At 41.2% G+C, this 27,485-nt stretch overlaps 1 protein-coding gene across 4 annotated transcripts in view; it reads right to left on the bottom strand.

Annotated features, from left to right (window-relative positions):
- LOC122428951 (transmembrane protein 45A-like) overlaps positions 1-27,485 on the bottom strand; it is a 60,818-nt gene that overhangs the window by 31,173 nt on the left and 2,160 nt on the right. The window contains exon 1 of one of the 4 annotated variants that reach the window (XM_043449115.1): positions 18,954-18,973. The exons of 1 other annotated variant lie outside the window; for it this stretch is intronic. Coding sequence is in view for 1 of the 3 variants with exons in the window: in XM_043449112.1 (XP_043305047.1) it covers positions 18,914-18,935 (22 nt within the window). In the remaining 2 variants the exon portion in view is untranslated. 2 more of the 4 variants (XM_043449112.1, XM_043449114.1) reach the window with 2 other exon arrangements.

The following is a 27,485-nucleotide window of genomic DNA, read 5'->3' as shown; positions in this document are numbered from 1 at the left end:
AGCAAATAACCCACAGTATTATTAAACAAGCTCTGGCTATACTCAACATCCCAAACTATGAAAGTAAAACCAAATGAGAAATTTCTCTACTTGTATACCAATTGCAGAAAAGCAAGAAGCACCTATACAATTCACTTAGCACTCATTCACGTACTGCCTGAAACATTGCTCCTGCTATCGACTTAGAGAGTTACTAGCATTTTCTGTGGATGTTTAACTCTTTGACTGGAATTAGAGAATAAGCTCCTTGAAAGCAGGAACCATAAATCTACCCTTCCATTACCCACTGGCCCTGTATAGTGCGCTGGATACTGTGAAGTTGTAAGTTAAGAGTAAAGAAGTCCTTCTTGTAACGCAGCATCACATATTTACTCAACACCGCCATTAAACTAATCATCTTATTTACCGCCCAACACCAGAAAACAATTTTTCCTCCAGTTACCACAACTCACCCACTTGCTCAAACCCCAAATATGCAGGTCATCCTAGAGTCCATCTATGTCCCTGAAAACTAGCTGGTTATCGAGATTTACTGCCTCTGGTGCTTCTGTGAACCCTCTCTTGCCGCAATGACGCTGACTTCCCTTAGCCGCTTGAATTTTTCTGCTTGGTGAATCTGCCCTCATGGCCCAGACAGGAGATGCTAATACCTTCTCAAAGTACTGAGTTCTCGCTTTACTGAATTCTCTCTGTAATTAGCCACTGGGAGTTGGCCTGCTCCGTTACTCTCTATATTTGTTACTATATTGTGAGTGCCTGGGAGGCAGGCAACTGAGGCCTCTCAGAGGCTAAATGCCTAAACCATCCTTATTTATTTTTTTAGACTTCTGGTACACGGGAAAAAGGGGAAGAAAATTCCAAAACAGGTTACCAAAAATGGCTGCTTTTAAATGTTTAGCTTTCCCTAGTAAATACTTTGAATCCACACATAAAATGTATTGCCTATCTTGGTAATAACATGAAAATTTCTGAATTGTGCAGCTCTAGTCCAAATCCACCTCTATGACCAGCTAACAGATTACCACACTCCCAAAGGCTGAACGTACCAGTGTATCTCAGAACAGCCTCTGGGATGTGATAGGGTGGCAATGAGGAGTAGTTGAAAGATTTTGAAATGATTGTAACGGGGTGAGAAATGACTTCTTTTCCTATGTCAGTTTCAGATCTTCTGTATCTTTAGCCTTATAATCTGAAATACTCTGATGGTTCCAATCTTTCTCTGTTTAAAAAACCCAAACAAAATGAAGTCAGAGCAGGCTTGCTATATTCACCAGATTCAGGGACCCAGCAGACCCAGTTTCTCCTAGCAACAAAGATGGCACTCACTTGATTTCACTTCCATTGTGGAGAGAGAAAACTCACTCAGAACCTCAAACATCACTCCAGTCAACTTCTAGAACCCCACCACCTGTGTATCTGTCTATTCTTCCCTGCTTTACTATTGCCGGCAGGTGCAACTGCTGGTAAGAACCTAGTAATCCAAGTTTAACTAGATCTCAATCCCAAAAGCAGGTATATTGCCCTTGGAAGGAGACATGGGGCCCTCCTCCACAAAGCAGAGCATACTTGCCAGACAGACAGCAGAAACCCCGGGGGAATCACCAGGCTAGCAAACCAGAAGGTCCTTCCTCAGCATCCTCCCCGCTTGATTGCACCGCTTGTGATCTTGTGCGGAAGAGGTTCAGGCAGCCCTAAAATGGTGGGCTTCAAGATTCAACCACTAGCTTCCAGCTGCCAGCCATCCTAAAAATTTATACCCTTCCCTATCCAGAAAAAAAACCTCTGCTCCTAATGACGCCAAACATCACCCCCAGAGCTAAGACAAGAAACAATACCTGCAATCCACATTGGCTGCTTTTTTCTGAACACCCCCTGACATACACAAATACTCACTCACCACTCAAAAGGGAACTGTTTTTAAACTCTCTCACTTAAGGATAATGGGCAAATCTCAAGATCTAAATCAGGTGTTACATATTCATGCCCATTAACTAAAGCCACTTAAGCCAATGGCCAGGCCTGTGTACGGGAGAACTCAAGATAGCCCAGAGATAGAGATTCTACAATTTTACTTGTTGGATTTTCAACTTCAATATAAAATGAATACTATGGAGAAAAACTTTAACAAAAATTTCAGCTCGAACCATCACCAAAATGAAGTATTCTTAAATCTTAGTGACTCATATTTCAAGACATTTACATATTCAAATACAATAAACCAATTTGAACTATTTCCTGAGCTCACTTTACCACTTAACTCTCAAAGCAACGTATATACAAGTATATGTAGCTTTAATTATATTTTATTTTCCATCATTCCATACCAGTTCTTTCTCTCCCAAATTTCAACTGTTTTCAAAGACTCTTCTTATTTATTAGTACTATTATGAATAAATGTATTATTAAGTTATCCTTACATTCACACTTTCCTCAGTGTCAAGTCCCATGCAATTCTCTTCTCCCAGAAGAGAATTTACAATGGTCCCAGTCTCAAGAAGGAAAAGCAGATACTGACTGAGCTGAATCTAAAACTGCCCCCTCTTCCTTCTTGGAGACTATACCAATGTGCTCATATCTTCCTAGCTTGAACTTGAGCAGATACTTCTTCAGAATATGTCACAATGCCTGCATAAATGTGAATCTAAGGACCACACCCTTTTGAACACCCTACCTCCAGTCCAACCGTTGTGCCACAGAGTATTTCCCAATGAGACTCACCTTGACACCCCACCCACATGACCACAGTCATGTCCCACCTGCTGTGAAAACCAGACCCAGGGGAGCATGTCTGATCTTTACCCTCTCTCTTCCAGGCCATCAAGATGGATAGACAACAAAGGGAATGGCAATAGCAGCAGTAACATAATAAAGCCTGACTGATAAGGACAAACCATCTTCTAACATGCAGTGCCTCAAGCAAGAGATTGGCATGGGTGCTTAAGTTGGCAGTCACAGCCAAATCAAAGTTATAGGAATAACAAAAGATGATGGGCAAACATTTAAGTACGTCAACAGTGAAGGTCACTTGTCCTCAAGGAGTACACAAACTGAGAGGTGGGTGAATAAATAATTTACAATAAATTTTTCTAAATCAATATGAAGCTTGCACCAAGTGAAATGTGAGCAAGAAAGAAGCAATGGTCTGACTCTAACCTGGAGAGCCAGCAACTGCTACCCTATCTGCATTCAAGTCTTATTTCCTCCTTCAGTGTAAACTCTTGGTGAACAAGGGCCATGTCCCCTAGAATGCATCACACCTAGTTAGCACTTAATAAATAACCAATGAATGATGAGCTGCTACTTGGGACCCACCTCCCTGAAACACTGGCCTGGGTGGCAACCAGGATCAGAAAGAGTCAGGTGACTACTTGCAAATTCCTGGGCTCACTTCATATCTACTAACTCAGATTTAAGTGTGGCCTCCCCATCAGCATACCCAGAGGCATTTGTCTCCTATCAGTACATAAGCCGTGATGTGTCTGCTTATATCAGGCTTCGTATTAGACAAGGGTGGATGGTGCAATAGCTGCTCTTGAGACCAGATGATAATCTGGCTCTGTCGGATGACAATAACCATTCTAGAGTGCTTCCATTCTATTTATTTTACTCTATTTCATCATGTATTATTAAGACATTTTATTTTGCTCTCTTCTATACAGTTCAGTTAGGTTCAGTCGCTCTTTGCCCCCACATGGACTGCAGCACGCCAGGCTTCCCTGTTCGTCAACAACTCCCAGAGGTTTCTCAAACTCATGTCCGTTGAGTCAGCAGTGCCATCCAACCATCTCATCCTCTGTCGTCCCCTTCTCCTGCCTTCAATCTTGCCCAGCATCAGGGTCTTTTCCAGTGAGTCAGTTCCCTGCATCAGGTGGCCAAAGTACTAGAGCTTCAGCTTCAGCATCAGTCCTTCCAATGAATATTCAGGACTGATTTCCTTTAGGATTGACTGGTTGGATCTCCTTGCTGTCCAAGGGACTCTCAAGAGTCTTCTCCAACACCATAGTTCAAAAGCATCAATTCTTTGGCACTCCGCTTTCTTAATGGCCCAACTCTCACATCCATACATGACCACTGAAAAAACCACAGCTTTGACTAGATGAACTTTTGTCAACAAAGTAATGTCTCTGCTTCTTAATACGCTATCTAGGTTGGTCATAGTTTTTCTTCCAGGGAGCAAGCGTCTTTTAGTTTCATGGCTGCAGTCACCACCTGCAGTGATTTTGGAGCCCAAGAAAATAAAGTCTGTCACTGTTTCCATGGTTTCCCCATCTATTTGCCATGAAGGGATGGGACTGGATACCATGATCTTTGTTTTCTGAATGTTGAGTTTTAAACCAGCTTTTTCACTCTCCTCTTTCATCAAGAGGCTCCTCAGTTCCTCTTCACTTTCTGCCATAAGGGTTGTGTCATCTGCATATCTGAGGTTATTGATATTTCTCCTGGCAATCTTGATTCCAACTTGTGCTTCATCCAGCTCTTCTGTACACTTGGTTCTTATTCCCATAACTCTTTGAGTTAAACATTGAGATGTTTAAATAACTAAAACCATCCATGTCACATACAAGGCTATTCTTGAACAAACATTCAGAACAACAAACAGAACACTTAACCTGAAAATATAAGACAGGATAAGGCAATCCAAAGACTTATATCTTGAAAAATAAAACCGACAAATAGTAAGAACAAGTATCATGTCACATTACCTGCCTGTAGCCAATTCTTCAAAATATAGAAGCCTAGATTGTTTCTGTTGGAAGTGTTGCACCTGAGGTAGGTAGGAAGCTAGCATCTACTATGTGCTAAACTTTTCATGTATTTTATTATTCTTTGAGAAAACCCAAGAAGTATTCTTTCTACCACAGGCGTGAGAAATATGACACACCAAGAGATTAACTAACCAACACTAGGGCACAGAGGCTCCTCCCAGGTAAACACTCCTGCCAATGCAGGAGACCTGGGTTCAATCCCTGGGCCAGGAAGATCCCTTGGAGAAGCACATGGCAACCCACTCCTGTATTCTTGCCTGGAGAATCCCATGGACAGAGGAGTCAGGCGGGCTACAGTCCTTGGGGTCACAAAGAGTCGGACATGACTGAGCGACTAACGCAGGGCACAGAGTTGGTTAAAGATCAGAGCCAGGATTTCAAGTTCTTTATATGTCTGACTCCAAATCCCATTCTGTCCCCCTAGACCAGGGCAAAGACGAGAAAAACCTTCTCAGCTAGCTCCATCAGACAGTCTTCATCAACTGCATGTGTGTAGGTTAAACACGGTAGTGAGAGGCTCCTCCTGCTAGGACTATCTATAACTGAATTGTCAGCACATGTGAAGGAGGTGAAGCTTTGCACATTGTCAGAGTACTTATTTACCACTGTGGTAATCAAAGTCAGAATGCACAGGGCTGCCAACAAAAAAAGAACTGAGTAGTCTGAGACATCATTTGACAAATGTCTAGGCACTGAGCTGAGTATCAGTGATGTGGTAAGAATCTAAAGCAGTCATCTATAGTTCCAGGCTTCATGCTGCTTCACAAATCACATCAATGAAAAATGTCAAAAATATTATCAAAAATCATCAAATTACATACTTAAAATTTAGGGCTAAACTTTATTGTATGTAAATTATACTTCAATGAAGCTAATTGAAAAGGGAGAATGAACTCTTCTGCACTTCCTTCTCTCCTGGCAGCCAGGAACACAATTTTGATGGATGGAGCCTTAGCAACTGTTTTAGATTATAAGGTCCATGTTGAAGAGAAAGAGCAGTGAATCTGAAAGAAGCTTATTCCTGACAACTTTGTCAGGATCCATTCCATTCCTGAATACTTCTGTTTTCATGAATATTTTATGTGATATGCAAGTGAAATTCTATTGTATATAAAAAAATATTTAAATCTATCTTGTATAGCAAAAAAATAAAAATTATATGTGTCAAAATAATAGCTACCATTTATTGACTGCTTTCTGTATACCAGTCTCCATTCAAGTAACTGCTTTGCATTTTAACTAATTTAACCTTTATAAGAAGCCTCTGAAGTAGATACTATCAGAAAGTATTGTCAGTCTGATATTGCAGATGAAGAACCTGAAGCAAAGTTAGAAACTAAAATGTCTATAATCACACAAATGATAAGTAATAGACTGAAATTCATATCTAGCCCTGGGTCTATAGTACCTCTATGACAATATACCATAAATACAGTTAAAAGACACATGACCAAGAAGATATTGACAATTAACGTAAAACTGACAAAGGCTGAGTAGCCAGAATGTCATTTTTTATCAGGGATCTGTTAAAAAGAAAAAAAAACAAACAAACAATCTGCTCCCCTACACTCCTCTACCATGGGCAAGGAATTGTTCTTAACAGACAGTTCAACACAGAGAAAACCTTAATGCCTGATAATCAAATGAAAAAATGTCCAATCTCATGAGAAATCAAAGAAAATTAAATTTAAATCAGAGCTATTTTTCTACTTATTAGATTAGCAGAACTAAAAAGATCTATTATATCAAGTGTTGGTGAGAGTATGAGAAAATGGGAATGCTTACACACTGTCAGAAGTATAAATTTGATTGCTGACTACAGTCCAGCACTTCCATTTGTACTATGTACCCTAACAAGTCACAGATATGTTCTCTTGAATATATAAAAAGTTTTATTGCTGCATTGGTAGTAGTAACATGAAATTAGAAATAATCTAAATATCCATCAATAGAGAAATGGAAAAATAACATGAAGTAACATATACAGCAGAATATGATGTGTGTCTGTGTGAAAGTCACTCAGTCATGTCAGTCATGTCTGACTGCTTGCGACCCCATGTTCTTAAACACCTGAAACATAATACAATTAATTGCTCAAGCACATATATGAATATAAAAACATAAAAGCAAGGATAGGCATTAGTAATAGTAGTTTCCTTTGGGGAGAGTGAAGGAGACTAGAACTGGGGATGTCATGGAGTGCTTGCTCTGTAATACCTTATTTCCTTTATTTAAAAGAAAAACTTGAAGCAAATAATACAAAATGTCAGTTCTGCACGGTAGGAAGACTAGAGTATGCCATATTATTTTTGTGCTTTCATTTTTTTCAAATTAATATACTTTATTTTTTAGAAAAGCTTTAGGTTTAGAGAAAACTGAGCAAAAATTACAGAGTTCCATGTTTTTTCTCCCCAACTCTCACAGCTTCCCAATTATTTACTTCTTGCATTAATGTCATATATTTACTACAACTGGAGAACCAATCACGATACATTTTTATTAACTGAAGTTCATCATTTACATTAGGGTTCACTTTGTGTTTTACGGTTCTTTGCATTTGACAAATGCATCGTGTCATGTATCTACCATTACAGAAACATGCAGAATGTGCCACAAAATCCTCCTTTGTTCCACCTACTCATCACTTTCTTCCTGCCCCTGAGCCCTTGGCAACCATTGATCTTTTTACTTTTTCTATAGTTTTGTCTTTTCTAGAACATCATATAATTGGAATCATACAAAATGTAGCCTTTTCAGACTGAACCCTTTTATTTAGCAACAATGCATTTAAAGTTCATTCATGTCTTTTTCTAGTTTGATAATTCATTTCATTGTAGTGCTGAACAATATTTCATTGTATGAGAGTATCACTGGGTTTTTTGTGGGGTTTTATTTTTATTTTTATTTTTGCTGTTGTTGTTGCTTGTTTTTGTTTTTTATCCATCCCCCTATTGAAGGACATCTTGTTTGCTTCCAGTTTGGGGTGACTATATTATACAGCTGCTATAAACATTTAAAAGTTTATGTGCAGGTTTTTGTATGGACATTAGTTCCCAACTCATCTGAGTAAACACCTAGGAGCCTAATCCTGAATCGTATGATTAGAGCACGATTTGTTTTGTAAGAAGCTGCCAAACTGTCTTCCAACATGGCTGTATCATTTTGCATTTCCAACAATAAATGCAGAGAGATGTTTCTCCAAAGCTTCTCTAGCATTTGATTTTGTCAGTGTTCTAGATTTCAGCCTTTCAAATAGGTGTACAATAGTACCTCATTGTCATTTCCATTTGCAGATCAATCAAGATATACAATCATTTGCCGTCTACCTATCTCCTTTGATGAAGTGACTTACTTTTTACTTGGGCTATTTGTTTTCTTACTGTTGACTTTTAAGAGTTCTTTGTATATCTGGATACCTATCTTTTTATCAGACACAAGAATTGCATGTATTGCCTCCCAGTTTGTCGCTTGTCTTTCCAGTCCTTAAAAGTTGTCTTTCACAGATTAGAAGTTTCAAATAATATGGAATAATTTATATATGTTTTTCTTTGATGGGTTGTGCACTTGATGCTGTATCTAAAAACTTCATACCCAAGGTCATCTTGATTTTCTCCTATGTTAACTTCTAGAAGTTTTATAGCTTTGCTTTTACATTTAGGTCTATGATCCATTTTGAATTAATTTTTGTGAAAAAACATAAGGATTATGTATAGATTTCTTTTTTTGTGTGTTTTCATGTGGATATACTGTTGTTCTAGCACCATTTATTGAAAAGATTATTCTCTCTATAACAGAATTGCTTTTGCCCCTTTGTCAAAGACCACTTGACTATATGTGAGTCTATTTACAGGCCCTCTATTCTGTCTCACACATCTGTGTCTTTTTTTTCACCGATACTACATCTATTCTGTCTCAATCATCTTTGGGTCTTTTCTTTCACCAATACTATACTGTCTTGATAACTATAGCTTTAAACTAATACCTGAACTTGGATAGTGTCAGTCCTCTGATTTTGTTCTCAAGATTGTGTTACTTATTCTGGGTCTTTTGCCTTTCCGTATAATACTTAGAATAAGTTGGTCAATATTCACCAAAAAATTGCTGGGATTTTAACTGGAATTGCATTGAACCTATAGATCAATGACACCACTGAATCTAAGAATGACCGCTTAACAACACTGATTCTTCTAATCCATAAACATGAGTATCTCTCCATTTATGTGGATCTTTGGTTTCTTTCATTAGAGATTTGTAGTTTTCCTCATAAAAACCTTATACATATTTTGTTAAACTTACATTTCATTTCTTTTCCCTCTTCTTTTGGTGCTAAGGTGAATAGTATTATGTTTTTAATTTCAAACTCCAATTATTCATTGCTGATATACTGGACAGCAGTTGACTTCCAATATTAATTTTATAACTTCAACTATAATCACTTTTTAGTCCAAGAGTTTTTGGTTATTGTTGATTCTTTGGGATTTTCAAAATAGACAGTCATTATCACCTACTAAAAAAGATAGTTTTATTTCTTCCTTCTCATCTTGTGTATTTTATATTTCTTTTTCTTATATTATTGCAGTAGCTGGAATTTCCAGTATGACGTTGAATTCTAGTGGTGAAGGGGAACAACTTGCCTTGTTCCCAGTCTTAGGGAGAAAGCACCCAGTCTTTCACCATTAAGTAAGTTTACTGTGGGTTTTTCTGTAGATATTCTGTATCAAATTGAGGAAGTTTCTCCCTTTATTCTTAGGTTGCCACTTTTCAGATTAAAAAAAAAAAACTTTTCTAAAAAATTTTTTAAAAACTAAGATGGTTTTTAGAACCAGAAAATAGAGAACCTTAAACGCTAGGTTAAGAGCTTTAAACTTTATTTCTTGGACAATAAGATGCAACAGAATGCTTTGAGCAAAAAAAAAACACACACAACAGAGATATGCATCAGACCCCTTAAACATTTCCACAATACAAGAATATAATTTCTATCTAAAAATGTCCTGCAAACTCCTCCAGCTCCTTCAATACCTCATTCTGCTGACATTCAAATCTCACTCTCCATTAGCCCTGCCTCATAGCCAACTTGAGTCCCTTGGAGGTCCCAGGGAAGATGCAGAATATTCATCAGTCTTGATAAGCTGCTTCCACACAGACCTGACTTGCAAACTCAGTATTCTACTACCCACTCCCTGCCCAGAAGAGAAAGTTAGGTCACTCTGGTTCAGAGCAAAGGCACAAGCACCCCATGGCCCAGACTCACTAACCAATGTGCAGTCAAAATGCAGTGACCACATCTGAATCAAGTGTTGAACACTCATTTGCACCATATACTCCAATGAAGGAGTTGTTGTCAAGAGCTCTATCCATAATGGTATCTGGATGCCTATTTACAGAGAACACTCTGTACCCTAGTTCTACCCTCTGGGGACATGAGATCAAACTAGAATCCTCATTTTAGCCAGATTGCCTTGTGACTCATATGCACATTAAAAACTAAAAACACTTGTCTGGTCTAGGGCAGAATTTCCACGGCACTATTGACATTTCATGCACAATTATTTGTGTATTGTGTAAGGTTCTCCTGTGCTTTCCAGAATGTTCAGCAATATCCCTGGCCTCTACCTACCAGATTCTGACAGCACTTTACTCCCAACAGTGACAAAGATATCTACAGATATTGATAAATGTTCCCTGAAGGGCTAAATCGTAATCCCTTCCCAATAAGAAGTACTGGTTTAGAAGATCCTTGGTCCAAACTTTCAACATAAGAAGTTTTTTTTTCTTTTTCTTTTTACTTGAGAAAAAGAGAAATGTAACAAGTTTAGCTGTTAACTACTTTAAAGTCCAAACAATATGATGTACACCTTCTCAGGAAGATAAAATACATGTTATTGCAACTACTAGAACAAAACATCCTTTGAAAAAAATGACTTGCAAAATTCCCACAACCTTTCATACAAAAATTTTTGAAGTTTAAGTTTGATATTACTACTGAAGACAAAGGAGGGCTAAGTGTTAAATATTCCATACACGAAATGAGGTCCAAGGACTTATCCTTTCATGTCATCACTGCAAAAACTTTTGCCCTAGATCTCATCATATAAAAGTCTATCTAGAACATCTCATTTTGAAAAAGATGATCTATGAGGCATCATAACCTGTCAGTTTATAGTGTTAAAGTGTTAGTCGCTCAGTTGTGTCCAACTATTTTTGACCCCACAGACTGTAGCCCTCCAGACTCCTCTGTCCATGGAATTCTCTGGGCAACAATACTAGAGTAGGGTAGCCATTACCTTCTCTAGGGGATTTTCCCCACCCAGGGATCAAACCCAGGTCTCTCTCATTGCAGGAAGATTCTTTACCATCTGAGCCATCAGGAAAGCCTGTCCAGCCTCAAATAGTGGATGTGGTGACAAGGTAGGGGAAGTCATGTTCAAATTCAGCTTATGAAAAAACATATACACAGAAGCTGAAACCAGTGTGGTGATATCTGAACACTGTACAATTTTTGTTGGCATAGAGGAGGAAAAGGTTGCAGAATAATTCTTTGGTCTCTTAGTCTCTTGGAGTTAGCAAATTTAGGTCTCATATTTATTCTAATTAATTTTTTCATAGAGCCCATCTAGGAAATAATGGCTCCTAGTTTGGGTGAGTGACTATGGCAAATAAAAAAAGAAACAAGACAATTCAGCTATTGATAAACTAGCTCAGGGCATCATGAGGGAGGATGGGGACACTGGTTCTGCTTGGAAGTGCTAGCTGGGCTGAGCTGAGTCGAAGGATCGAGGCCAAGGCAGGGGAAACATCTATGCAGTGGATGAAGCCATCGGCCCAGTACTACCCTCAAATATGTATGGTCATATTGATTCCATTACACAGAAGAGACAGTTAAGCTTAGAGACATTTGCCACTTGTCTGAATGTTCGTAGCAGGGCAGAAAAAGAAGCCTAATCTCCCGAGTACTAGTGGACAATGTTCTTTCTATCAATACAACACCAAATACCCCATTTTAGTTTCCTGTTGCTGCTCTAACAAATCACCATAAGTTACAACAAAAGATTCAATATCTTACAGCTCTGGAGCTCAGAAGTCGGGAATGAGCCGCACCCAAATCTCAGCCTCACTCTCTGACGCTGCTCCCCAGTCTTCTGTTGCTACGTGTCCTTTTTGACTCTGATGATTCTGCCTTCCTCTCATAAGGATCCTTATGTTTACATTGGCCTGACTGGTATAATCCAGAGTATAGTCTCCTTATCACAGATCCTTAACTTAATCAAACCTTCAAAAGCCCTTTTATCATGTAAAGGAAAGCAGAATACGTCACCCCAAAGTATGCCTCTTTGACATAAAAGTTATTTTTTGCTGAAGGCTATTAAGAATGCAGGGAAAGCTCTCTCTACTTCTCCTTTCCTACCTAAAGGCAGAACACACGTTCTCCTTCCACTGGAGACAGTCTTGCCAGCCCAGAGATGGCCCCAGAGGAATCTGTAAACAAACATTAGCCACTAAATTCCCTGATGTATATTTTTCTTCCCAGTTTGCTGCCCTCAGAAGCCTAAACTTCCTTTCTTTGTCCTGTCATTTCTCTCCACAGTTATTGTTCTTTGTTGAAGATGATCTAGAAATTATAGTTATAAGTCACTGCTTTGAATTACTTTTAACTGAGATTTCTCCCACATGCCACTCACTGCATGAGTTAATAAACTGTTTTCCTCTTGCTTGTGGATCTTTCTGTTACAGAGTCCAGGCTGAAAATCTAAGATGAGTAAAAAAAGTTTTGTCCACCCTACTTCCTGACATTCCATATGGAACCAGTTGGAGTGTCCCACACTCTCTGAAACCTGCAGATTGGATCCTGGGACCAAAAGCCAGCAAAAGGTAAGAATTCTTACCCACGTCTGCTCTCTCAGTCTCTCTGTAGTTCCTGGGCAAGAAAGAAAGGTAAAAATTTCCCTTTTCCCCTCCTCGGCAAGTGTTTTTCCAACGAAATATTTGCAAAAACTAGTTCTTTTCATTGTGACTCTGTGGATTTGGAGGAGCTAGTAGCAAAGAACCCACCTGTCAATGCAGGACACATAAGAGACCCGGGTTCGATCCCTAGTCTCTCGGGAAGATTCCCCTAGAGGAGGGCATGGCAACCCACTCCAGTATTCTGGCCTGGAGAATCCCCATGGACAGAGGAGCCTGGTGGGCCACAGTCCATGGGGTCACAAAGAGTCGGATACACCTGAAGTGACAGAGCATGCACGCATGCACTCTGTAACCAGACCTCCTCACCTCTAGATCTTTCCATTTTGGGGGCCCCCATCACACACACACACACACACACACACATAATCATGGACTATCCTTAAAATTTCTTAAATAGCAGTTGCTTTACATTTCTCATAGGGAAATGTGCCCCTGAATTTCTTTAAAATCTTTCTGGTGACCTGATTTCTGCTGATGTAAATTTTACCACACCTCCAAAATATAAACATCAGAGGAGTTAATTAAAACAACTGCCTACAACCACCTGAGATTGGAGGGGAAAAAAAGAGAGAGACTTTAAAAAACAAAAACAGCTATGAAAATGCCCTTGTTCAAAATCTAGTCCACAGCCTCTATGAGATTAGCTGTGAAAAGTAAATTTTAAAATCTTAAAAGTTTTCTCTACAAATATTTGTAAAACCCTTTAGCTGTCTAAGCAAACAACCTTAACCTGTTCCAACTGCCAGAAATGCAAATTGAATTCAACATTCTGGTATAAGCTAGTGAGTTTTATATCCCATAACTGGTTTTTAGCCATAAATGGCTAAAATTTTTAAATGAAGCTGCAGAAGGGCATGGCAATCCACTCCAGTATTCTTGCCTGGAGAATTCCATGGATAGGGGAGTGTGGCGGGCTATAGCCCATAGGACTGCAAAGAATCAGACAAGACTGAAGTGACTTAGCGCACACATAAGATCTTTATTTGCACCTGTCTGTATATTTATGTATGTCTATTCCAGTTGAGCTATTTCAAATCCTGAAAGATGATGCTGTGAAAGTGCTGCACTCAATATGCCAGCAAATTTGGAAAACTCAGCAGTGGCCACAGGACTGGAAAAGGTCAGTTTTCATTCCAATCCCAAAGAATGCTCAAACTACCAAACAATTTTACTCATCTCACACACCAGTAAAGTAATGCTCAAAATTCTCCAAGCCAGGCTTCATCAATATGTGAACCGTGAACTTACAGATATTCAAGCTGGCTTTAGAAAAGGCAGAGGAACCAGAGATCAAATTGCCAACATCCGCTGGATATTCAAAAAAGCAAGAGAGTTCCAGAAAAACATCTATTTCTGCTTTATTGACTATGCCAAAGCCTTTGACTGTGTGGATCACAAAAAGTTGTGGAAAATTCTGAAAGAGATGGGAATACCAGACTATCTGACCCACCTCTTGAGAAACCTGTATACAGGTCAGGAAGCAACAGTTGGAACTGAACATAGACCAACAGACTGGTTCCAAATAGGGAAAGGAGTACGTCAAGGCTGTATATTGTCACCCTGCTTATTTAACTTATATGCAGAGTTCATCATGAGAAGTGCTGGGCTGGAAGAAGCACAAGCTGGAATCAAGATTGCCGGGAGAAATATCAATAACCTCAGATATGCAGATGACACCACCCTTATGGCAGAAAGTGAAGAAGAACTAAAGAGCCTCTTGATGAAGTGAAAGAGGAGAGTGAAAAAGTTGACTTAAAGCTCAACATTTCAGAAAACTAAGATCATGGCATCTGGTCCCATCACCTCATGGGAAATAGATGGGGAGACAGTGGAAACAGTGTCAGACTTTATTTTTGGGGGCTCCAAAATCACTGCAGATGATGACTGCAGCCATGAAATTAAAAGACACTTACTCCTTGGAAGGAAAGTTATGACCAACCTAGACAGCATATTAAAAAGCAGAGACATTACTTTGCCAACAAAGGTCCGTCTGGTCAAGGCTATGGTTTTTCCAGTGGTCATGTATGGATGTGAGAGTTGGACTGTGAAGAAAGCTGAGCGCCAAAAAATTGATGCTTTTGAACTGTGGTGTTGGAGAAGACTCTTGAGAGTCCCTTGGACTGCAAGGAGATCCAACCAATCCATCCTAAAGGAGATCAGTCCTGGGTGTTCACTGGAAGGACTGATGCTGAAGCTGAAACTCCAGTACTTCAGCTAGCTCATGCGAAGAGTTGACTCATTGGAAAAGACCCTGATGCTGGGAGGGATTGGGGGCAGGAGGAGAAGGGGACGACAGAGGATGAGATGGCTGGATGGCATCACCAACTCGATGGGCATGAGTTTGAGTAAACTCCGGGAGTTGGTGATGGACAGGGAGGCCTGGTGTGCTGCGATTCATGGGGTCGCAAAGAGTCGGACACGACTGAGCAACTGAACTGAACTGAACTGAAAACCTGATGCTGGGAAAGTGTGAAGGCAGGAGGAGAAGGGGATGACAGAGGATGAGATGGTTGGATGGCATCACTGACTCCATGGACATGAGTTTGAGCAAACTCAGGGAGATGGTGAAGGACAGGGAGGCCTGGTGTGCTGCCGTCCATGGGGTCTCAAAGAGTCAGACATGACTGAGCAAGTGGACAACAAAACCTAGGCACAATGAAAGTATTATACTTAATATTTTATTTAATGTTGATGTAAGACACGCCTGTTAGATCAATTAACTTAAATTTAATGTGCATGCATGCTAAGTTGTTTAGTCATGTCTGACTCTGTATGACCCCTTAGACTGTAGCCTACCAGGCTCCTCTGTCCATGAGATTCTCTAGGCAAGAATACTGGAGTGGGTTGCCATTTCCTTCTCCATGGCATCTTCCTGACCCAGGGATCGAACCTACATCTCTTACATCTCCTCCATTGGCAGGCAGGTTCTTTACCACTAGCACCACCCGGGAAGCCTAGTATTGAATATTTCCCATTCATGTGAACCTGAAATTTACTTTGCTTAATTTCTCTTGTATTTAGAATTGTTTGGTTTGTAAGTGCTAACTTTTGTTTAAGCCAATTAAATAAAGCTCTTTTACAGATCAACCACCGCAATGTTATCCAAAGACAAAGACATGTACAGACACACAAACAGTGAAGTCTCAGTTCTTATTTTAAGACTTTAACCCTGAGTCAGTGTAAAACCTATGTTTAAAAAAGAGATTGGATTAAAAGTGGGTTTTTCACAGATGGAACAAATCAAGCCCACTCAACTAGACAGCTAAATATTTGCAGGGAAAAAGCATTTAGGATTTCTATTTGTCTTCAGTTCGGTCACTCAGTGGTGTCTGACTCTTTGCAACCCATGGACTGCAGCATGCCAGGCTTCCCTGTCCATCACCAACTCCCAGAGCTTGCTCAAACTCATGTCCATTGAGTCATTGATGCCATCCAACTATCTCGTCCTCTCTCATCCCCTTCTCCTCCTGCCTTCAGTCTTTTCCAGGATCAGGGTCTTTTCCAATGAGTCAGTTCTGTGCATTCAGGTGACCAAAGTATTGGAGCTTCAGCATCAGGGGCCACCTCAGTGAAACCAAAGCATAGACACACCCATTCACCCCTCCTGGACAGCTTCACCCCCTCCTACTACAGTCTAGGGGAGAAGGCCTTCTGCTAAGAAACCAGCCTTACAGGAAGTACTTCTCATTTTCCCTTGAGCAGTTAGTACCAGAGGTCTGTGTTAGCAAACCACACTAGCAGGAAGTCACCAAAAAAAAAAAAAAAAGCAAATAGCAAAAAGATGCCCAGAAACCCAAAAACCAAATGGCAAGAATGCCCCAAATGTGACTCCAAGTCCCACTAAGCCTTGGACATTTCTCTAAAATCTTGTAGTTTTCCTTCACTGGGAGAGCTCCCAAACTAGAGCTGAAGCTCCCACTGCCAAAGTTACCTGAGGCGCCTGTAGGGAAAATTATAATTGGATGTCTCAAGTCCAAGGGAGACCCCAGGCCTGTATTATCAGAGTGTTCCTCTCCTTGGCAAGGCACTGCTAACTGCGAGATTGTATACTTGTGAGTCACTCAGGGGCCTTCTGATCTTAACGTATCTAATATGCTCCCCAAAGAGCTATCCTTTGGGATAGATGAAACATTTCCCATTTTTATAAGTTTGGTAACACGAAAACACAAAAGACATAGGCAAATCTCAACAAAAATGGCACAAGCAGATTGCATCATTGCACAGATGAACCGGCTCCCAACTCAGGTAAATAAATTTACACTACAAAAAAAAAAAAAAAAAGAAAAACCAATGAACTAATTCCAACCAGGTCACTCACCACACGAGACTAGCTCCCCAATGAACTGGTTCCCACTCAGGTAGAATCCAACAAAACCTACCCCCCTCCAACAGGGTGCCCCAACCAAATTGGCTTGTCCTATAAAGAAAAAGCCCAGACTGAGGGGGAAATATGTTCTTGATGTGCACACCAGAGCAACTTAGCCTACAAAATTGGGTTCATCAACTTGCAACACAAAAGGATACACAAAACCACAAATAAACAAACTGGCTGAACTGGCTATCAAAGTGGGTAGACTTATCCTACGAACAAGAGGCTTCCCTGGTAACTCAGTGGTAAAGAATCCGCTTGCAATGCAGGAAACATAAGAGAAGTGGGTTCCATCCCTGGGTCGGGAAGATCCCCTGGAGGAGGGAATGGCAACCCAACCCAATATTCTTGCCTGGAGAATCCCCATGGACAGAGGAGCCTGGTGGGCTACAGTCCATGGGGTCACAACTAGTTGGACATGACCGAGCACATACACATAGGAACCTACGAATGAAATTGAGCCTATTGACTCTGTTTTGTCAGTTCCTTATACCAACTGCCAAGCACTGTGCAGCCTGTGCCGCTTCAGGGTGTCTTGAAGGAAGGATCCTCAGGACAAATAGTCCTGGTAGATGCTTAGGGTCTTAGAGCAGTACTCCGTGACCAGGGCCAGCTAGCCACAAGCAGCAAGACTCCTGGCTGGCTAAGCCAAATTTGTTATCGAGTCCAGGCTCGCTCTACTGACCACATGCTAGGTCAATGAATCTGAGAGAAGAGGTGTTGAGGTAGGAATACAACTTTAGTTGGAGAGCAAACTTTTCTCTTTCTTATCCACCTATTAATAATTTAAAGCAAATTAAATTATATTGGTAAATTTTATCTTTGTAAACAGAATTTTCTCTCTACTTGATCCCTCAAGAATTTAGAAACTTACTGAGTGTTCTTATTTTCACTATAAGAAAATATAACTATTTGCATAAAATTATGTAACATAGTTATTTGCATAGACTGAGGGAGAATCTGTTTTCCTTATTACAGGACACAGTGGGCAATACTGGTTATATTACCGGGACTTTGACTAGAATGTTATATTTGGGAAAGATGTAAATAGACTAAGGCTTGACCAGACAGTTTTTTCAAAAACTAAGACTGATTTTATGGAGCCATTAAAGCTTCCTTTCAAAAAACTATCTGGTATCTTGTTTATATGGTTCCCAGCCTAACCAATGAGAATGGGAAGTCATTTCCTAGTAGACCCAACATCTTATGACATCTTACATCTCAAGAAGAGAGGAATTCACCTAAATCTACAGGCATTGCAAGTGAGTCCTTGACTTGGCTTCCAGAATAATCTTATATTCTTTATCAAAAATTCTAGCAAAACAGACTTAAAAGAACTTACACGATCAGTCTCTATTCTTGCTTCACTTATGTAAATAATCAGGCCAAGTTTAATGAAATTAGATTTATTTAGCAAAGCGATTTGTCTTATTATGATTCTCTTTGGTAAAAATGGGGGTGACTGTAGAGATTAAAAAAAAATGATGTTTCTATGGAAAACTATGACACAACTTTACGGATATTAGATCCTAGTCCTGTTCACTATCATTGAGGTTTTGTCCTGTGAATAGAAGTGGGATCCCAAATTCTTTTATATTCTGACAATATCTGGTCACAGCTCTCCTAACTAACATTTCATTTTTCTCCTGCCCTTCTGACTTGTAAACACTAAGAAATAAAACTGCCCTTTCCCCAAAATGCCTGAAACTAGACAACCTGATATAAACAGAAATATCACACACAACAGCTCATGAATGAATAACCTTCAAGCCTGTTGCTGTGTAAGTCACTCAAAAGGTTCACTGGAACATACCTGATGAGAGCCTCAGAGACATTTGAACTGCAAAACACACCTTGAGCTCAATATCTTGAAATCTGCTCCGTTGGCGGTCAAAAACTGGTCAAAAACCAGTTTTATAGTCTACTCCAACCATTAAACTTCATTTTCCTTTTGTTTCTATAGAAATGCCTCTTACTAAATACCTAATTGCTCAAATCATATAGTGGAAACCCACCCACAACATCACCTTCTGAAACGAGACACAGTTGTTGAACCAAACTGACCTATTACCAAATTAACAGACTGACTCAATCAAACAGAAAACAATGTTCTTAAATTCACTCTATTCTGCTTGTTCTTGTCTATATTTTTCTCCCCCTGTGCTGATCTCTTATCTCACAACTTCTAACCCAATTCAGCTTTTAATATGTTCAGTTCAGTTCAGTCACTCAGTTGTATCTGACTCCTTGTGATCCCATGACTACAGTATACCAGGTTTCCCTGTCCACACCAACTTCAGGAGCTGCTCAAACTCATGTCCATTGAGTTGGTGATGCCATCCGACCACCTCATCCTCTGTCATAACCTTCTCCTCCTGCCTTCAATATTTCCCAGCATCAGGGTTTTTTCCAATGAATCAGTTCTGTGCATCAGGTGGCCAAAGTATTGGAGTTTTGACTTCAGCATCAGTCCTTCCAATGAATATTCAGGACTGATTTCCTTTAGGATGGACTAGTTGGATCTCCTTGCAGTCCAAGGGACTCTCAAGAGTCTTCTCCAACACCACAGTTCAAAAGAAGCAATTCTTCAGCGCTCAGCCTTCTTTATAGTCCAACTCTCATGTCCATACATGACTACTGGAAAAACAGCTTTGACTATTTTAATATGTGACACTTTCTAAAAATAAAGCTACGAATTGAGAACTAAAGGAAACTAGAATACACCATCCCAAAGTATGCCTATTTGACATAAAAATATTTTTGAGCTGAAGGAAATTAAGCAGCAGCAAATGGAGGAGAAGATTTTTCTTTTCCCTCCTTTCTGCCTAGAGGCAGGAGATACATTCTTTCACTAGAAATAGATTCTTGTCAGCTCAGAGGTGACAAGTGGAATCTGCAAACAAATCTTAGCCAAACTTAAACAAATCTTAGTTCCCTCCCATATGTTTATATTTCCACAGTTCACTGCCCTTGAAAACCAAAATTGCTTTCTTTTGTCTTATCATTAATGAATATAGTAAAGTTGCAGGATATAAAATTAACACACAGAAATCCCTTGCATTCCTATATACTAACAATGAAAAAACAGAAAGAGAAATTAAGGAAACAATACCATTTCTCTACAAATTTATTTTTTTGTTGTTGAAGATGCTCTATAAGTCGGAATTCTAAGCTGCCACTTTGAGTTATTTTTCACTGAAGTTTCTCTTGCATGATGTGTACTGCACATGTTTAAACAAAAACAACAAAGACTGTTAGTTTTTCCTCCTTTTAATCTTTTTGTTAAAAATACCAGTTGAAAAGCTAAAACGCGTAGCGGTCCAGTGTTGCCTTCCCAATATATGTTGTTTTTGTTGTTCAGTTGCTCAGTCGTGTCTGACTCTTTGCAGCCCCATGGACTGCAGCACGCCAGGCCTCCCTGTCCATCACCAACTTCCAGAGCTTGCTCAAACTCACGTCCATCGCATCGGTGATGCCATCCAACAATCTCATCCTCTGTCATCCCCAATACATGTAAGGCAACACATTCTAATTCCCAGAGATTAGAACTTGCCGATTTTGGGGGCTGGGGGGAGGAGGACTTTGTTCAGATTGCCATAACCCCTTAAGAATGCCAGTCAGAAGGAGGGCCTCTGACCGTCATAAAAGTAAAAACTTCAAAAATCACCAACAGATGGTGGGGGGAGAAGAACAGGAATAGAAATGTTACAACAGAAATGGGAACTGGGTTTTTCTGCTAAGTGAAAGTGAAAATGTTAGTTGCTCAGTCCTGTCTGACTCTTTGCAACCCCGTGGGCTGGAGCCCATCAGGCTCCTCTGTCCACGGAATTCTCTGTCCATGGAATTCTCCCAGGCAAGAATACTGGCGTGGGTTGCCATTTCCTTCTCCAGGGGATCTTCCTGACCCAGGGATTGAGCCCAGGCCTCCTGTGCTAACAAGCAAGGAAAACAAAGGAATGAGTATAGAAACCCCCAGAATAGGCCTGCAGGAATTAAGCAAACCTAGTTTTACTTTGACTGTTTCCAATCTTCGGTGCACATAACTAGACTTGTCCTTCACAAAGTTAATTTCTTAATCACTCTCTGACCCTAGGCATCCGGCACCTGCGTTCTTCCCCCGCACACCCTTGTAACACTCCCTTGTAACATTCTTCAGAACGAAAGTCACAGGCCAATAGCCTCAGGGATGACCAAACCCAGTGGTGAGGCTATGTGAACTTTGCAGAAGAAAGAAGAATGTAAAACCATCACTGCCCTGATCCTTATCATATACCGCTGATGAAGACATCAAACTGTAACACCTTTCCCTATTTCCCAGGGAGTGGGGCACAGTTGAGGTGCTAGCCTGATGCATTCCCTCCTTGCCTGGCAAAGGAATAAAGCTATCCTTTCTTTCTCCTCCATAACTCTGTCTCCGAATTTCTGTTTGTCATCAGCGCACAGAGAGCCAGATTTTGGCAGCAGAAGGAGCCTCTTTAGACTCTCAGATTCCATCATTGAAGAAAACTCAAGGGCTTAGCATTGTTTACTTCTCAATCCTGGCTGCACCAGAGAATCTCCTGAAGAGCTCATAAAATATAACTAATGCCTGGACCTCAATTCCTAGAGATTCAGCTTCAATTATATCAAAGTCTGCTTTTATATATATATAAATAAGTCTGCTTTTGTATATATATTTAAAAAAAACTAAGATCATGGCATCCAGTCCCATCACTTTCATGGCAAATAGATGGGGAAAAGACGGAAGCAGTGACAGATTTCCTCTTCTTGGGCTCTAAAATCTCTGCAGATGGTGGCTGCAGCCATAAAATTAGAAACCAATTGCTTCTTGGAAGGAAAGCTATGACAAACCTAGACAGTGCATTAAAAAGCAAAGACATCATTTTGCCGACAAAGGTCTGTACAGTCAAGGCTGTGGTTTTTCCATAGGCTTGTATGTATGTATCCAGCCTCACATGTATGGATGTGAGAGCTGGAACATAAAGAAGGCAGAGCACCAAAGAATGATACTTTTGAACTGTGGTGTTGAAGAAGACTCTTGAGAGTCCCTTGGACAGCAAGGAGATCAAACCAGTCAATCTTAACAAAAATGAACCCTGAATATTCATTGGAAGGACTGATGATGAAGCTGAAGCTCCAATACTTCGGCCATCTGATGTGAAGAGCTGACTCATTGGAAAAGACCCTAGTGCTGGGAAAGATTGAGGGCAGGAGGAGAAGGGGACGACAGAGGATGAGATGGTTGGATGGCATCACTAGTTCAATGGACGTGAACTTGGGCAAACTCTGGAAGATACTGAGGGACAGGGAAGCCTGGTGTGCTGCAGTCCATGGGGTTGCAAATAGTCAGACACAACTTGGCCACTGAACAAAAACAAAGTGTATATACATCTCCTGGCTCCTCTTTGAAGCAGTTTCTCAGAGCTTTGGCTATTTTCCAGACTAGACTATAGCCTCAGTAAGACCCTGAATAAAGCTCAAACTCACAACTCTCATGTTGTACATTTTGGTTAAACTGGACAGTTTGTTAGCTCTCCAGATGATACTTGTTAACTAGAGATTAAACTGCTAAGCCCTCTTCTTATGCCTGGTATCTGAGTATCACTAGCCTCACTAATTTCAACAGTAAATGCAGGAAGGGAGGGGAGAGAGGGGCTCACCATGAACAACTGGTTCCTATTATGTGCCAATACCTAATACATTCTGTATGCACCAATTAAGTTAAACCTCTTGATTATCATTTCCATTTTAAAGATAAGATGATGATAAAGAGATGCATTTCATAAGGATTACAACACCTATCACAATAACATGACAGAACCAAGATTCAATTCCAAAGCCTAGGTCCACAGGGGACAAAGGAAAAATATTTTTTGAGCATCCTCCCATCTAAGAGCTCTATAGAATCCTCTCAATTCCATGAGGTAATATTTTCCTCCTAGGTCAGTAACTTGAAAGGCTAGCTAGCTTGTCCAGGCCACACTGCTGACTACTTTTTATCCTCCGAGTGAGAAAGCCCAGCTCCTATAAGATGTTACCTTGAACCTCACAGACACTGTCATTTCAAATATATAGTCTGACCATTGCAGGTTCACATGGGAGTGTCCCCTTCACCCTTCAAACTTATTTTAGAGGAATTCTTATCCCACTGCTGCTGTCCATTAACGCTCTGCTATGCTCAAATAAAATAGTGGCACCTAAAGTTCCCCAAATATTCCAAACTCTCTAACATGCTTCCTTAGCTGTCTACAGTTTTACTGCTGCTTGGAACCCTTCCTTTCCTCAACCAATGACATACATCCTGAATGACTCAGTTCAAGAAAAAAGGAGAAAGAAAGAGATAGAAAAACTCCATTCAGCAGTCATTTCATCTCAATGAAGCAATCTCCCTGATCCACCGTGCAAGTGTGAGGAACCCTATTCTGTGTTCCCAAGGCACTGTCACGGAAATTTCCTGAATGCCATCATTACACTTCTAGGGTTTCTCACCGCACTGTGAGCTTCTAAAAAGTAAGAACTATGGCTCTGTATTTACATTCTCATTGCCCAGCATTTATCGAATGAGTTGTTAAACAGGTAAATAAATGATTGGTTGGGTCAGTGAGTGTGCTTATAGCTCTGTCTGAGTATAAGAAGCAATACCCAATACCACACAGTCTCAAGAGTTAAAAGAGAACTAGAGAGCTCTTGCAACATCGGCATCCCAACACACCAGTAGTCAGGGTATTTGTCATAGTGACAGGAGCAGACAGTTTCTACAGAGCATCTGGTGATGCCCTCAACCATTTCATAAGAAGCAATGTTCTAAGCCACCAGTCCTCAACCTTTTTGGCGCCAGGAACGAGTTTCACAGGAAGTTTTTCCATGGGCGGGAGTGGGATGGTTTCAGGATGATTTAAGCACGTTACATTTATTGTGCTCGTATGAGAATCTGCGGCTGCCTCTGATGTGACAGGAGGTGGAATTCAGATGGTAATGCAAGCGATGGGGCGTAGCTGTAAATACAGATGAAGCAGGCCTCCTTGGCCACCGCTCACCTCCTGCTCTGCAGCCCAGTTCCTAGCTGGGCACAGACCAGCACTGTACCATGGCCCAGCGGTGGGGGACCCCTGCTCTAAGCTGTGCAGAAGATGTAGCAAATCTGGGACCAGCCCCGTGTTAGCTCCCAGGGGGCAGGCATATGCGGAAATGGTGAAATTCCTAATAAAGTAGTGAGTAGGAAGAAGCCTGCTAAGCATCACCGTGTGGCCACAGAGGCGAGGAGCCCAGGCTCGCTGACCTGGAAGGGACAGGGGACAGGAAGTGTTGGCATCCATCTACATCTAGGGTGGCAGATGGTGGCAAACTGCACTCCACAGGAACTTAGTTCTCCCTAACTCACGACACTTGGGTAAGTATGTTGAGAGATGTTTCTAGATACCTTAAAAGACGTTTATAGATGCTGACTGCACTGAGATAGTGGTCTCTACTAGGTCTCAGACCTGAAGCTCTAACCTTCGAGGCAGCCCACTGGTGTGCCCCTCAGGGGGTACTGCTGTGGCAGAAGAAAATACAAACGCACTCGGGCCCAGGAGCAGTCAGGTGAGTGTAAGGAGAGCCAAAGCCTATGAAGCCAGACCTCCTCTGGCCTGTTCTCCAAGAGTGAGCCCTCTCATCTACATGGTGTCATGTTCTATGTATACTGTGACAGAAATAAATGATGAGAATCGTTGGGTTAGACTGTATGAGACAGATGAGCAGCACCAGGGCTTTGGGATGTCAAAAAAAGGATTTCACTTTGTAGCTAGGACAAGAATTGCGAACTCTCAAATGTACAGACCAAGGTCATCCTATGTGTGTGAGTGTTTCTGTGAGTTCAGATGGAAGATGGAACACTAGAGTGTTTTACCATTAAAAAGAACTAAACAATAGTAACCCACAAAAGTAAGGCCCATGTTCTCAGCGAAGGTTCTCAGCAGGAGTTATTTGCTCCTGAAAAGCAAACAAATCAATGTGAGTGACATGTCCTCCCCCAAATAGCCCATATTTCCTCATCCCAAGAAGAAGATCAGGGGCCAGAGCAGCCTACAACCACTGTTGGCACCCACTCGCTTGCCTCTACTGCAGAATGGCCCAGGAAGAAATTAGTTCTTAGGAACTGGAAATTCTCATGGAATTTCCCATGAAAGCCATCATTATAGCATCATGGGCCAGGTGGCAAGTGAGGGGGAAGAGGCCATGATTGTCAAGGAGCTGATGGCTCAGTGGTAAAGAATCTGCCTGCCAGTGTAGGAGATGCAGGGAACATGGGTTCAATCTCTGGGTTGGGACAATCCCCTGGAGGAAGGCATGGCAACCCACTCCAGTATTCTTGCCTGAAAAATCCCGTGGACAGAGGAGCTTGGTGGTCTACAAAGTCCATGGGATAGCAAAGAGTCAGACATGACTGAGCCACTGAGCATGCACCCATGGGCCATAATCCCCATGGTAATTTACTCACCAAGCACTGTTTGCCTTTTCTTTTTTTTTTTTTTTAACTCTGTTTATGGGTTCTCAGTTCCCAGACCAGGGATGGACCCAAGCTTGGCAGTGAAAACCCAGAGTCCTAACCACTAGGCAACCAGGAACTCCTGCCATGGTCTTCTTGAGAGCAGATCTGAGCTCAGGATTGGACACCGCTGGGCAGGGATCCAACCAGAGAACCAGTGTTCCCTGAGAGAGGGCTAGAGGTGTCAGGCTTCTATTGAAATCCTGTTCAACCAGAAACAATAAATAACCAACAACAAACACCGCCCCCCCCCCCTCCACATTACTAAGCTGATTAGGTATACTCCTCAGAAGTCATGCTAAATGGGCTTAGAGGTACCCTGGAGCCAGGGTGCAGGAGCCAAAGGTGGCAAGGAGGCTCCGGTCACCCCCCCAGGGGCCAGAGCAGTCCCTCCTGTCAGAGTGGTTCTGGCTGCCATTGCTCTGCTGTGGCCTGAGTGGGCAGGAGAAGACCAGACCCAGCTGGTACAGAGTGATAAGAGTCAATAGCCCCAGGGGTCTGTGCGTACGTGCTGACGTGAGCGTGGCACTATCACAGCCCTAGCCAAGAAGCAGCTAGCTCAGAATAAATAAATAAACAAGTGAGTCATCTAAAAACGCAGCTGACAACTGAGATCCAAATACACCCTGCCAGGGTGGGGCTGATACCAAATGGAGGAGCTAAAGCTAATTCCCACACATCCAGCCTCAGCCAGAGGTGCCGATGTCACCTGTCCTGCATCTGTAGCATCTGTCAAATACTGCCAGTGGGATTTAAACTCTTCTACATCCCACGTTAAAAGACATCCAGGACTCCCCTAGTGCTCCACGGGTTAAGAATCTGCCAGCAAATGCCGGGGACACGGGTTCGATGCCTGATCCAGGAGAATTCCATGTCATGTGGAATATACATAAATAAAACCTAGGAATGTAATATTCTGCATGGTGACTGTAGTTAATAATACTATAGTGTATATTTGAAAGTTGCTTAGAGAATGGGGTTAAAAGTTCGCATCTCACACAAAAAAAGTATGTACCTGTGTGTAATGATGGATGTTATCTAAGTTTTTTGTGGTAATCATTTCTCAGTAGATATGGGATGGACAAAACTGTTCACTTAGAACAGCTTATGAAAAAAGGCAAACAAACTTTTTGGTCAACCCAATATATATATCAAATTATTATCTTGCATACCTAAAACTAATACAATGTAATCTGTCAATTTTATCTCAATAAAAAAGAAAGGAAAACAAAACAAACAGCCAGTTTAAAAGTAGGCAAAAGGGCGTCCCTGGTGGAATCCACCAAAGACACCAATTGTCTCTGCCAATGCAGAGACACAGGTTCAATCCCTGGTCTAGAAAGACTCCACATGCTGCACAACCATGCCTGTCCCCCAGCCCCGCAGCCTCGGGATCAGGCAGGTAGTCACATTTTTACCACCAGATGTGAAGGGAAGAGACCGCAAGCTCTGTACCCCAAGAAAGGCTCCCTGTTTGGAGGAGCACCCCATCCTGCTGGCTTGGCAGCCCATTCCAAAAGAATTGAGGATTGCTCACAACAATTAATGGAATTGGCAAAATAAGATTAAGATGAATCAGAAAAATGGGAAGTTGGAGGGCTTGGTTCCTCTGGATTGGGATTGAGGAAGATTGGGAGCAATTTAACGGTCACTAACTTCATTTCTCCCTACTTCAACCTGTCTCTTCTTTACTGGACCTACCTGATTCTAGCTCCCTTGTCAAGGTCACCGGAATCCCAACTGGCTGCATTCAACAGCCAATTCTGTCCTCAGCTTACTTGCACCACTAGCAGAAATTCACAGAGTGGATCAGGGCCTTCCGCTGGAAAATAAATATTCTGCCCCTGTTTTTCCTCCT

Source organism: Cervus canadensis, chromosome 27 (assembly GCF_019320065.1).
Source record: "Cervus canadensis isolate Bull #8, Minnesota chromosome 27, ASM1932006v1, whole genome shotgun sequence".
NCBI lineage: Eukaryota > Metazoa > Chordata > Mammalia > Artiodactyla > Cervidae > Cervus > Cervus canadensis.
The sequence above is the reverse complement of the archived record's forward strand: the minus strand, read 5'-3'. Positions and strand labels throughout refer to the sequence as shown.